Source organism: Calonectris borealis, chromosome Z (assembly GCF_964195595.1).
Source record: "Calonectris borealis chromosome Z, bCalBor7.hap1.2, whole genome shotgun sequence".
NCBI classification, from domain to species: Eukaryota; Metazoa; Chordata; class Aves; order Procellariiformes; family Procellariidae; genus Calonectris; species Calonectris borealis.
Genome location: NC_134352.1, coordinates 59,982,957 through 59,996,238, shown reverse-complemented (window position 1 = coordinate 59,996,238; position 13,282 = coordinate 59,982,957). Strand labels below are relative to the sequence as shown.

General features: G+C 43.9%; 2 protein-coding genes across 11 annotated transcripts in view; one reads left to right on the top strand and one right to left on the bottom strand.

The window, feature by feature from the left end:
• The window catches only part of POC5 (POC5 centriolar protein), a 30,213-nt gene extending 29,672 nt beyond the window's left edge, over positions 1–541 (top strand). For 6 of the 7 annotated variants that reach the window (XM_075136771.1, XM_075136770.1, XM_075136767.1 and 3 more), the window contains one exon: positions 97–541. In XM_075136771.1, coding sequence (XP_074992872.1) covers positions 97–246 — 150 coding nt within the window. In that variant the 3' untranslated portion in view covers positions 247–541. The remainder of the gene's footprint in view (positions 1–96) is intronic. The other variant, XM_075136769.1, reaches the window with a different exon arrangement.
• Positions 542–1,933: 1,392 nt separating this feature from the next.
• ANKDD1B (ankyrin repeat and death domain containing 1B) overlaps positions 1,934–13,282 on the bottom strand; it is a 30,886-nt gene continuing 19,537 nt past the window's right edge. For 3 of the 4 annotated variants that reach the window (XM_075136762.1, XM_075136764.1, XM_075136765.1), the window contains 5 exons: positions 12,911–13,009; positions 10,322–10,420; positions 7,525–7,620; positions 3,780–3,978; positions 1,934–3,041 (listed from right to left, as the gene is read on the bottom strand). In XM_075136762.1, the coding sequence (XP_074992863.1) occupies positions 2,722–3,041; positions 3,780–3,978; positions 7,525–7,620; positions 10,322–10,420; positions 12,911–13,009 (813 nt within the window). In that variant the 3' untranslated portion in view covers positions 1,934–2,721. The remainder of the gene's footprint in view (positions 3,042–3,779; positions 3,979–7,524; positions 7,621–10,321; positions 10,421–12,910; positions 13,010–13,282) is intronic. The other variant, XM_075136766.1, reaches the window with a different exon arrangement.

Here is a 13,282-nt window from a genome sequence, read left to right as displayed (position 1 = left end):
ATTGCAAATCTTCTGTTCAAACTACAGCTCAGAGCGATTTTAATGGGAATTTTTTTGTACCATTAAAGTGTTTTGATGTATCTGATTACTTTTCAGCAAACCATATCCCAAGCCACTGCTGCTAAATATCCTCGAACTGTGCTCCATTCTTCTGGTTCTACCACTGTGAGACCTGCAGGACAAGTTGGGCGAATGCTTCAGGGCCAAACTCATACCAGTGTTCAGTCAATAAAAGTTGTTGACTGAATGAATATCTTTCTCACCGGTGGGGGTTTTTATCAAGGTACAATTTAAACCTCTTCCCAGTCTTTTCAGGTTTGATGTAGCAAGGCCTGAAGTATGTATCATGTTTTTACCCTTTTCTAAAAAAAAATTTTTTGAAGTAAAAGTGCTTTTATAGTAAACATTTGGAGGGGGGAAAAAAGAACTTGAAATGTTGTTCTACCTCCAAACTATTTGAGAACTTATTTTATTAAGATAAACACTTTTTATTTAAGGAATCTTTTGCACACTTTTAAATAAAGAATAGAACGTGATTTTTGTCTGAATCTCTTTGTTTAGCTCCAATGTTACTAACATGTACTTTCAAGAGAAAATTAAATTTATTTTTGTTACATATGCTTTTAGTTGCTTATGCAACTAAATGTAGTTGATGTGTATTTTAATTATATCCTACAACAGCATACTTAAATGGAGAATAACAGGGTGGTAGCCTTCACACCCAGGCTGTGACTTGGGCCAGGTGAGGTACCAAGTCCATCAAATTGTTAAACATTTTCGTTTTCCAAGCTAATGTTGCAGAACTTGATGCATATCTGTCAGGATCTAAGAATTTGTGATCTTAGATCCCTAATTCCAAAACCTGAGGATTTACCAGTCTGTTCCTCATATACCTGTGATGCTCTGCAGCCATGTCAAAACAGGTTGCACACAAGAGGGCAGTCAGGTGTAAGACTTCAAAGTAAGTTACATCATCTCTTTAGTACAAACAATAAGATTTAGTACAAAATAATGCTAGCCATATATAGATAGACAAGGCAATTCAATTCTTCCATTACATGATAAAACTATTGCTATTTTCTTACAGAGAAGACTGCGAGGACAGACACTACATAATTTTTCAGAAATATATTCAATAATGAGAAAACCTTTAAACATGTTCACCAAGACGCTACCAAATATTAATTCAAGACATGAACAGGAAATAGGTAAATAATTGCTAAATGTATTAAGTATTAAATATCAAATATTCTTTTTTAAGTATGTATACAAGGTTATGCTATGGTAGAAAATTCTGCAGCCAGCCACACATGGTTTTAGGCATGATATTTTTGTGTATTTTCACTACATAAATCAAATGCTGAAGAAGAAAGACTTGTCCTAATCCTAGCACTAATTAAACAAGAAAAAGCCCTGTTCAGACAGGAACACTATGATCCTAGCAAGACTTTATAAAAACCTGAATCCCAAATGAGACCTATTTCTGGAAGTGTTGATTTATACACATAATTTTCACTTACTAAATTTAATTTCTTTCAGGTAGAAAACATCTCATTTGCATTTCATGTCAAACACAAAATAGCTTAATTTGCAGTTCCAATACAGAATTAGTGTATCAATGTTAAGCCAGGTGTAGAAATTGTAGGGGGGTGGTTCTTGCTTAGCAGTATAGTCATAAATTACCAGCCAGCCATTTACTCTTAAATTCTTTAAATCATCATTGTATAGCAAGCATATGAGAAAGAACTAACCAGTATTTCAGGAGTGCAAGTTCTTCTAGCTTGGAAAAAGTCATACGACTTCAAAATAGGTTTTTGTTTCTGTTGTGGTTTAACCCCAGCCAGCAACCAAGCCCCACACAGCTGCTGGCTCACTCCCCCCCGGGTTGGATGGGGGAGAGAATTGGAAGAGTAAAAGTGAGAAAACTCGTGGGTTGAGACAAAGACAGTTTAATAGGGAAAGCAAAAGCCGCGCACACAAGCAAAGCAAAACAAGGAATTCATTCACTCCTTCCCATCAGCAGGCAGGTGTTCAGCCACCTCCAGGAAAGCAGGGCTCTGTCACGCGTAACGGGTACTTGGGAAGACAAACGCCATCACTCCGAACGTGTCCCCCCCCTTCCTTCTTCTTCCCCCAGCTTTATACGCTGAGCATGACGTCCTATGGTGTGGAATACCCGTTTGATCAGTTGGGGTCAGCTGTCCCGGCTGTGTCCCCTCCCAGCTTCTTGTGCACCCCCAGCCTCCTCGCTGGTGGGGTGGGGTGAGAAGCAGAAGAGGCCTTGGCTCTGTGTAAGCACTGCTCGGCAGTAACTAAAACATCCCTGTGTTACCAACACTGTTTCCAGCACAAATCCAAAACACATCCCCGTACTAGCTACTATGAAGAAAATTAACTCTATCCCAGCCAAAACCAGCACAGTTTCCTGAAAAGATATTATTTGTATTTGAAAGTCACTTTCCATCTGGCATGTAATCCATCATATATGCCATGTTTTCTTGATGAACTCATGAAATTGCACATTTTCTGGAGTCCATGTCAGTGCTACTTGCAGCTCTGATCTTGTCTGTAAGGTAAGAGGGGAAAATGCTTGCTTGACATGCTCCACTTTTTACAAGGTCAGACTAATGTAACTGAAGAATGGCCAATCACATTTTAACCGTGTTTGCAGGACAATGGAGGGAAGCAAAGTTTGCACATTTTTATCTTCCTTTAGAAATCTCAAGTCTCATTTAAATGCTCGTCAAGCAACCTCACCCCCCCAGCAAGGGCAGATTCCCAGAAAGGAAGGGAGTGTCCTCCAGCTGCACCGCGGTCACGCCTTCCCCGCACCAGCAGGGACCTCAGCACCGCACTGCAGTCTCGCAGAGGATAGTGTAACGTGCTCCGAACACCACAACACAACTTACCAGCTAAAGGCTGAAATCCTGCTTCCACCAGATCTTCGTAGATATGCTTGACAGGATTCTGATGAGCCAGCAATATACCATGTAACCAGATGAGCAACATTCTGTTTCCATGTTCCTTATAACTTTTTTTCCCTATGCAATACACAAAGCATTTGTCTGTTCCATGTGCTGGAAACAGTGTATTTTATGCTTTTGCACTTTTAGAGTTCCAAGAGGAACCTTGGAAACCCTTTAAAACCTACTCATTTACTCTTACTTCCTTTCTCACCTAGAAGCAAGATGAAGACTGAGACTTACAAAGGTTAAAAAAAAACAAACAAAAAGTCCAGTTTTATCTTAAAGCTGCTGTAAAGGAGGGGAAAAAAGCTAATACATCTTAAAATTATTTTTTTCCTTTCATTTTTGTTCAACGTGGAAATATACCCTGGAGTAGTAGTAAACAAGTGCAATGCGGGCTATAGAAATATTGCTTTCCCAGCACTCGAGATGCCTGAAACCAGGAACAGCAGTGTTTCTTGGCAGCTGTAAAGACAGAGGGTGAAAAGGTCTTCCTGTGTCATGAGGTTCCCCAGGTCCTCACTTGCAGCATGACCTGCAAGACCCTTCTGTGCTGCTCACTGCTCCTGTATTTTATTTCCAAATATGGAGGTTCCTTCAGGCCAAGAGGGAGAACAGAAGTGGCCTGTACTTCTACAGCACTGCTCCCCAGGAACCAGGGACAAGGCTTGCATCCATTCACCGCTCTTTCATAATTTAAATAAAAGCAGTATGGCCAGTGTGTATCTGTGAAACTTACGTAGTTTAAAAAGCAACTCTGCCTGGCATTTTTTATAGCTTATATATTATGTCTAGCCATTCATATATTGTTACCTGTCCATTGTTCTTCAATAGCTTTAATTTGTTCATCCGTGAACTTCCAGAACAGAGCCAGTTTTTTCCATTCCTGGGGTTTTAACTGGTTGTATGCTAGATCCCACAGGGAGGAACGGATTTGCTTGGTCTGTGTACTGTGATCTTGTTTGAAGGACAAGCTGAAGTCTGACCCATCATCACTATGAGCTAGATGTTCCTGAAAAAGAAAGCAGATGATAAATCTTGTAATGAAGCTGGGAAGCTTTGCTTAGCGAGCAGTGAACACTCTCCTGTACAGCCATATGTAGCTACTGACAGGTGATTTGCTCAGTGCAGGTAAAGGAACTGTGTTTGGCTCTTTGGAAGACGTCTGAGCATAGATGACGTTACTACAGTCTAACAACAGAACAGAAACAAAGCCCTCCTGTGTCTATTGCTGTGTCTTACTAAGTTAAATGCAAAATAAACCAGTTTCTTTCTCTGGCACTTGATACAATAGCAAGTACACCAAGTCCTACGCCAGAGCTGCTGTGCTCCTTGGCTGTGTCTACTTCATATGTCACGTTTTGAACGTGGTTGGGTTTCCTCTTCCTTCTTGAAGTACTAACCTCTCCCTGAGAAGAGTCTAGGCACCATCGGCACGGTGCTTGCTCAAGCTGTTCCTGCCTCTGCCCTGTCAGCTCCGCTTGGCTGAAGCGGGGACTACCAGGTCATTTGATGGCAGCATGAGCCACTAGGTTTAGCATGCACAGCCCCGTTCAGCAAAGTGTCTGAGCACCAATAAGCACATGCACGTTGAACCTGGATCTAGTTTTATTGCCTGCATAAGCAAAATGAGATAGATACTAAAACTGCAAGCATTTTACCCTCCAGATTAAAAGTGATGTTGCTACCATAGGAATGGCTCGCCTGAAACAGGAGTGATGGGGTTAGTTCTTGTTTGGGCACCTCTGCAAAAGTCATGTCTAGCAGTGATTTCAGCCCTAGCTGAGCGGTGCCCAGGGAAAAACCTCATTGCTAGTGTAGGTATGCTCAAACTACTTTGATATTTCATTTTGTTTATGTGCTAATCCTGTTTCAAATCAGTCTCGAAAGTGAAAAATGTCTTCAGGAAGTTGATACAGGATTACAAAGCAGATACTAAGCAGAAAAGGCAGCATGCCACATTTGAAAAGTGCTAAGCATAAAATACTCCATTCCAGATTAAACTCAGAAAAATACAACAACAGGGTTACTTCCTAACCTTATGAGAGTCTGGCAAGAAAAAAGATATCTTAGTTCAGTAACTAAGCATTGTCATGTATGTTTGATTCCATTTTTCTGGTGCAGACTTTATTTCATCCTTCCTGACACATGCAGGGTGAAATTTAGAACATTCTATAGGACAGCTTCAGGCTCTCCCCAGTTCAGTGTTTCTCTTCCGAGGTTTTTTAAAAAAAAAAAACCCCACACCAAAAAAACCCCACAAGCAAACAAACAAAAAAGAACTTTTTTCTCCTCCCTTTGTCGCAGCACAGCTTTTCTTTGCTGCTAATTGTGTGTCTGGGCAACGGCAGGGTGGGACAGTAACAGCAGCCCTCAAATCCAGTCAAAAACAGCCTGGGCAATGATAGGGAAGGGTTAAGTAGAAGCAGTAAATAGTAAAAAGGGCAAACAGAGAGAACAAGGCACACTCTCACACACATTAGTATCATTTGCATTTTCTCACAGCAACATGACATTTCCCTTTGTAACTAATGCCTCGTCACACATGGTAAGTCAGCCCAATGTAACAAAAAGACAGTTCTTACAATAATGGTTCAAAACGCTGTAGTTTCCTATACGGTAACACCACCTGAACGACATCATATTCCATAACTGTAAGATCTAAGCTGCTCCCAAAGGCTGTGCTCTTAGCTTCAGGTAATGGGATACAAACACTTATGTTTCTATTTCCCAACATCTGCGGAGCTCTTGCAGAAAACATCTGCTTAAATATCTTTTCTTCTCCTCTGGCAATTCAGGAAACAATGCCAAGAGGTTAGGAGCATTACAGGCTCACTGCTGTCAGACTTGTCGTGTCTTCTCTGGCAACAGATTAGATCACTTCTAATTCCCCTTTAAGCTAAAAGAAACAATAACGTACCTGACAACTCCAGCTGAAGGGATGCAAATCAAATATGCACAACACAGGGAGTTCATGGAGGTGTTTTTCATGATGATTAATCTGGATCTGTGATTTACCAGCACAATGCCCTGCAAGGTTAAGTGTCACGGATTTGGACACACAGGGCCAGAGTGGGATGGTAAAAGACCGGCTAATTCATGTGCCTGCGCCCGGGCAGGATCAGTATGCTTATACCGCCCCGGGAGGCACTTGGCTAGCCTGGTAAAACAAACACTCCCTGGCAGCAAGCAAGGATGAGAATGAAGTTACAGATTTGTGTGGCAGCTCAGCAATGAGAGCGCAAGAGCTGAATTCCTTTCACCAGACCTTTTGCCCCAGTTTGCTAGCTCTGGTGCTCACAGAATTACTTGCTCTACATATATAAATTGTGTCAGCATCTTCCTTCTTGCAGGTTTTACGGTGGATGCTACAAGAGATGTCTTTTACTGCCTCACTAGGCCCAGTCTGCGAGCAGTGTATTTGAGAGAGCTTGGAGATTTTAAACTGTATTGTGTCAAAACCCAGTAAATTTAATCAATTCTCAGGGAGCCCACATAAACCTATGGCTCCAAACAAGAAAAACTGAGCAAGCCAACACAAGACTGATTTATGGCATTAATATGCCCTAAATGAACTTTCACCATCTTATGAAACACTTCCCTTTCATCAAGCATGTAGGTGTAGCAGGTTCTTCGTGGCTCATTGCCACAACGGTCATTGACGGAATAAATAAACTTTCTCAGAATTCTAAATGGTCCCAGTTAAGACCTCGTGACATGAGACGTCCTGAATTTTCAAGACCCTTTTGGCCTGGGTCTGAGTTTCAAGGCACGTCTCTAGTAATGGGCCTCACCAGCAGCCCAGCTCCAAATACTCCTTTGATCTTAACAGGTACTAAGCTTAGCTTTGCTTGTTCACTTACCACTCATAGAGCGTGTACAGATTCTTAACTGACGTGGGATAGTCAATGCAGGCCAAAATAATTGTCATCTACTCTTTAATACATCTGACTCTCAGCCCTTTAGGGAGGGCCATCACTAAGCAGCCTACATTTAAATAACAACTAGGGAAAAAAGCTTAGAAATTCAGACAATCTGAGGTCAATCTAAGCCGTGTCCTTCACACTGGTTGCTTGGTTCTTTCCCATTTCATTGATTGCATTTTATAATTAACACACATAAAACAGAAGAGGGAGCTCCTGCCAAAGCAGCTGAGCCCTCACTAGCAAAGGAGTGACAGACACACGGACTCCTCCATTTTTCAACCAGAGATTTTGCTCTGTACCAAAAGGACACAGGGATCAACGTGGATTCAGGTCGTCCCAGCCCTGATGCTGATGGCACAGTTTTAATTTGGGTCAGAATCTCTCTCTGCCCCTTTATCTCTGTGCATAGAGCATGATGCAGGAAAATGGTAAGATCTGTCTACAGTTGTACAGCTAGTTGGGAATAAAACCTGGATGGGGTAGAGACCTTCCTGTTCCCAATCCTAACCTCAGTTTATCAAGGCCAGACTTGCAACTTGCCAAAAGGAACCACCTCAGGCAAAAGGCACTTCAAGATCAGAATCGGCTTTTCCCTTACAGTTTTCCTCAGTGTAACGAAAGATGTCTCTTACCTGTTTCGTGGCGTAATACCTTTCTGCTTTAATTATCATATCTACAATGAGGGCGTGATTGCTCCTTGATGCCACAGCTAGTGCAGTTTTTCCATGCTGAAAGCAGAGGTAGTGAATCAGAACATTATCTCATATATATGAGGATAAGTATATCATAGAAGAAACACAGGAGCTTCGTTTACAGAGCCCCATCCCTTTTTTTCAAGAAAACGTATTATTACAATTTTATGGCTTTAGGGTAGCTACAAAGTTCTATGCTTTGCGTGAGCTGTATCTCCTCAGCCCAGAGGAGGTCAATTTTTTCCTGCACTGAACTCCCCCTGAAGAACTTCTGGTGAGGTACAGCTGCTTTCAGAAGCCTCCTGCACTCAGACTGCGGCGTACTTCATACCAGCTTGCACTCTCCAGTCACTGCTTCCAGGTTGATGCAAGCCAAGGCATCCACAGGCTGAAAACTACCACAAATACAGTTCATTCCCGTGTTATGGTTAAAGTGGCGTTTCAGATGGATAGGCTGGCCAAGCTGGAAACCTCCAACTTTAAGGGCAAACCTGCGTCTTGTTTTGGATGGTAAGAGAAGCTGGCTCACAGAATGAAAAGAGGGTGTGGGAATGACTTCCTCATGACAACTGAAGTAAGGTGATGTTTCATGGGTAGTACAGGCAGTCAAAGGAATTAAAAGCTGTTGCTTTAATTCCAGCTGCAGAGGACTGCTCGGTCTATCTGAACCCATCTCCACTATCAGCACTTTGATGTAAAGGTATCTCAGTGGCTCTACAAGGTTCTCTGCAATTGTCTACTTTCAGCAGATTTGCACTGAGGGGACCTGGCTCAGATTTAAATATTCAGGATATTTTCCACATATCAAGTGCTAGGCATTCTAGAAAATTAGACCTAAAAGAAGCCAACCCCTTAATTAGAAGGTTCAGTAATTAAATTATACAGCATTTCAACTCCCCAGCCGTTATAAAGTTCCCTAATATATATCTTTTGAGTACTAGCTTCTCGCTCTGCTCAGGATGATTCTAATTAACCTGTTTTTAGAAAAGCATCACATTGGAAGCCAAGGCATTTACAGTTCATAAAATCTTTATAGCATAGACATACTTTATATGTGAAGAGCCCAGAGACCACAAGGTGGGTCCTTGGGTCCCACCTCTGGAAAGGTGCTCTGCATTTCACAGGGAGGTGGAGGGGTGGGTGTTTCTGGCTCCCTGTGCTAGTGTAGACACCACTGGCATCCTGCGTGTACGCGTAGCACGGCAGTCTCGCACACAGGGAGCACTCTCTGCACTATCAATCACAACCAGCAACAATTATATCTGCAGATGGGAGTAAGGAAGAGCTCCAAGGAGAGCATCTCCTGAGCTGAAACAGCTTGCAACTCGTGCAGATGCATGACATGCTCTGGAGACTGAGGACTCTCGCTGCTGGGGGACGGAGGCCAGGAAAATACTGTGCAATCGAAGCAGGCTCCCCTTTTTCCTGCCTACTGTTCAGTAAGGACGGGAACATTTTTGGCATCTCAGCACCAACTCAGTTCAAAGAGGAGTGTAGTTACAAATGTTCCCAGCGGTGGCGTGGCCTCAGGGGTCATCCAGCAAACAGGCAAGGGAAAAGCTACTCCAGGAAATAAAACCAATGCAGAAAGGTGACAGAACTTGTGCTGGCTCAGAGCCATATTCTCATAACATACCCTGAACTCTGTCAACACTGCTGTAATACCAGGGCACTATCCAGCTCAAAGGCTTGCAGGTGCTTAAGGTCAAAGCAGGCAATACGAAGTCATTTTCTGTGCCTGGCCTTGGAAGACGAATAGGTAGAGACAATTTTCCAATGGCTAAGGCGCTGTCTAAAGTGGACAAGATTTCATTTTGGGTTAGCCCGTATGAGAGCTGCAGCTCTCTGGCTAGTGTAGGCATGACTCTGAATGGGAAGGTTTAACTGCAATGCAGCATCTTACCTCAGCCTCCCAAAACACGTGAACTGTGTCACCCGCACTCAGAGCCCCGAGCCTCATGTCAGGCTAGGGAAAAAAGGGATGATCCTAGTCCATTAAGCTTTACTCCTTATCAGGACAGTTTTGTGCATGAAAATTACTTCTTAGAATTACTAAAGAGCTAAACATCAAATCTGTCAATTCAGTCATACAGAAAATCAATATAGTGGTAACAGTATAAAAAGAGGAAGCTCAATCTTGCAGTAATTTAGCAAAATTTGTAAAAACTGGATTTGGTACTCTGTCCTTTCAAAAGCACTTCCCCAGAGACTCTTTGCTTTGGTACTTCTTCCAGCCATCGCCATTCTTGCCTCAGTCTTTCCAGACTGAACATCCGCAACAGGGTCTAAGCAGCCACATGAATGGATCTGGGATGGCTTCTCAGGGACATGGCACCATCATTTCCAGATGGCCCAGACTGCTAAAGGGCAAACTCACCATCGCTGCAATTAGTGAAGCTGGCAGTACCTGTGCCTCTCCCGGCAATGAACCTGGCTGTGGGTGCACAGTTACAACAGCCGCAGGCTGTTTTCCACCCCGTAAGCCTAGTCCTTTTTCCATCAGAGGTCTCTGGCAGCAGGGTTTACCCTTCCAAATACAGAGCTTGGAAGCTTTACAGCTCTTCACTAAAACCAAGGCAAGGCAATATTAAAAGGAGACTTCCTTTGTAACAACTAACAGTTAGTTTTACGTAGGAAAGACAACTGGCAACAAGTGCTTCGTGCATCTCTGGAAAGAAGGTTATAAAACAAAAAATAAAATCACATAATCCTTGCAAAGGTGAGGAATGCAATCTACCTTATCCACGGTCTTGAGATCACAGCGTGCCTTCAGCAGCACTTCCACCAGCTCCACATTGCCAAGATCAGCTGCCAGATGTAGAGGGGTTTCCTGCCTCTGGAATTAATGACACCAAATAAATACAATAAGCCAAACTCCCTCTTAGAAGCAGAGTGCTCACAATCTGAATCTAAAGAAGATTCACCACAAGAGATGGCCTTGGCTAGAAAGCACTGAACAGAATGAAATCATTTAACTTTGAGTGATCTAACTCCCAGTTCTGTTTCAGGCAAACAAGGCAGCATCTGGGATCTCCACAGAAAAACCAGGCAGGAGTTCCAGCTGGCTCAGGAAAAAGTTGCTGTCATGCACCTCTAATGCATGTGGTCACATGAACCATGAGCACTGGATGTCATCTGGATCTTTGGAGGCCTGGTTGTTGGCCAGGTCACTGTAGACCACCTCCACCACCATCAACTCCCTCAGATACTGGATTACTTCTGTGGTGGTCTACTTGCCTTGCTGGTTTACAGTATCTTCTCTGAGGAGATACCTTGCCTTCACACTCAATAAGAGCCACCTCCAGAGGCTTGCAGGTGGCTGCCTCTCTTTCGATCCCTTTGGCAATCCCATAGTCCCTAGAGACGGACCTCAGCTGCTGGGCTTCCCTGCCTTCCCAGCACTGGAGCAACCAGGAAGCAATGCGCTCACCTTGCTGATGGAGGAATATTTGCTGCCTATCTCGTAGGTTGTTCAGGGATGGGGACCGGGTAGTTTTTGCCTCTTTTGTTTTTCCTGTCTCTTCCCTCTCCTGTCCTGCTGCTGGCCAGGCTGCCTCTTCTGACTCTTCCACCCCTCAGCAGGAGCTGCTGCTTCTCTTATTAACCAAGCTGACATCCGCTTCCACCATTTCTTCTTGTGAACAGGAGCAACTATTATACTTGAGGGTCGAGTCTCTGGTTAAGCCACTGTGTGTGCCCTCAGACTGAGCGACCTTTTCAGTGTCCATGTGGGTGGCTTCAGAGCAGGAGACCTTCTCAGCATCCCTCTGTGTGCTCCTTGATCAGGAGATGCTCTTTCTCTTTTGAGGCCACTGGATAGCAGCTCAGTAGGCATGCCCCAGGCCCCAACACAGCATTAGAAGTCATTGTGGTTCATCGGGGCAGGCAAGGCTCCCCTCCTTCAAATGGGGACTGTCCCAGGGATGAAATCCCAAGCTATTGGAGGCCATGACAGCCCCAGGCACCTGCCCAATTCCTCCCACACACCCTGCCACCCCAGGATCGACCGCCTCTGGGTACATTCCTGTGTGGCATTCCCAATTAGTTGTTTAACCTTATGAACAATAATCAAAATCAGGCTCATGACACACGCTACTATGAACAGTCTGATTACACAAGGATATTCAAGGAAATGAGAGGCCATTACAAGAAGGTGGGAGAGACCTATCCTGGAGAAGAAGAAGCGGTAGGTGCCATTCGTTCCTCTCTCCACAAAGTGTCTCTTCCAAGGCAAAAAGGGGAAAGGTGTAGTTACTGATTTTCTCCATGAGATGGTTCTCTGAGTACCCATATAACAGCAGCGTAGGGCCCAAAAATACCAGATTAGGCTCAAGGCCAGTGCTTTTATCATGGCTCTCCCAGGCAAAGCAAAACAAAGTGATACACAACACAGCAAAAGCTAAAAATGGTCATTAACAATTCTAGGAGGTTTTGTACAGCAAAAAAGGGATCAAGCAAGCCAGCACCAAAGTAAACACGTCGGCACTCTTCACATGGCCTTCCACAGAGGAGGTATCCAGTACCTGAGGGGATTAGCAGTGGTGGACGTGGTGGAGGTAGTCTACAGTAAACTGGCCAACAACCAAACAGACTGCAAAGACCACCAGCACCAAGCAGAGGCCAAACAATCCTGGCAGAGGTGGGGAAAACAGATGCCGGCGTCCCCGGGTAGGCTCGAGCCCAAACCTTTCGGTTAACAGCCGAACACGCTAACTGACTGCGCCACAGAGACCTGTGACCTCATCACTCAGTGCGGTGCTGTGTGGTGTGGAGCATCTCTTCGGTCAGCTCTGGCCATCTGCTTGGTTGTGTCCCCTCCCAGCTCCCTGAGCACCCCCAGTCTATGCACTGGCAGGGCAGACTGCGAAACAGAGAGGGTCTCGGTGCCGTGCAAACACTGTTCAGCAACAGCTAAAACACTGGTGCCTTACCAGCACTGTTTTGCTCACAAATCTGAAACACAGCACCACTAAATTAACTCCATCCCAGCCAAGTGACACTGTGCACTGGGTTTCCCTCTGCGATCAACAGCATTGAGACATTTCTGTCATTTATTACGCATTAATTGTAACACTTGAACAATAAATTAATCCAAATATTTTCTGAGTATATAGCATTTTGCTATCCTTATCTTGCGCAAACAATACTACCACAGCATGTACCAGTGACTAATACACATGCACACACGCAAGAAGATAAGGAGGGAGCTGACTCTTCCTATTCTTTTGTACCCTGAGCTTGTAAGGAAAAAAAAAATTATTTCAAGCAAAATCCACATAATCTCCTCTTTACCAGTGAAGTTATGTTAATTCCCAGTTTTTCTTACGTGATTTAAGGAGTTTATATCATGATTGGCATCCAAGAGGCTTTTTACTACTGGTAGATGATTATTGATGACTGCTAAATGGAGAGAGGAATTCTTCTGCTGTGAAGGGAAAATGATAAACTGTTATACTTGGGTACATTATTAGAAGTTCACTCAAACAAGAAAGAGGTTCATATTAAAATCCGCCCCTTGCAAAGGTGGTATGCTCTAGCAGAGGTTCAAAACTGCAGAAAACACACCTTGAGGTGTGGAGATATGCCAGAGACGGCAGTCTGCTCCTGCTCCTGCAACACCTACAGCAGCAGGTAAACAAATACAGCTGAGAAACCTGGAAGTGTTGAGTGCACGGGGTGCGTATCAGTGTGTCACCGC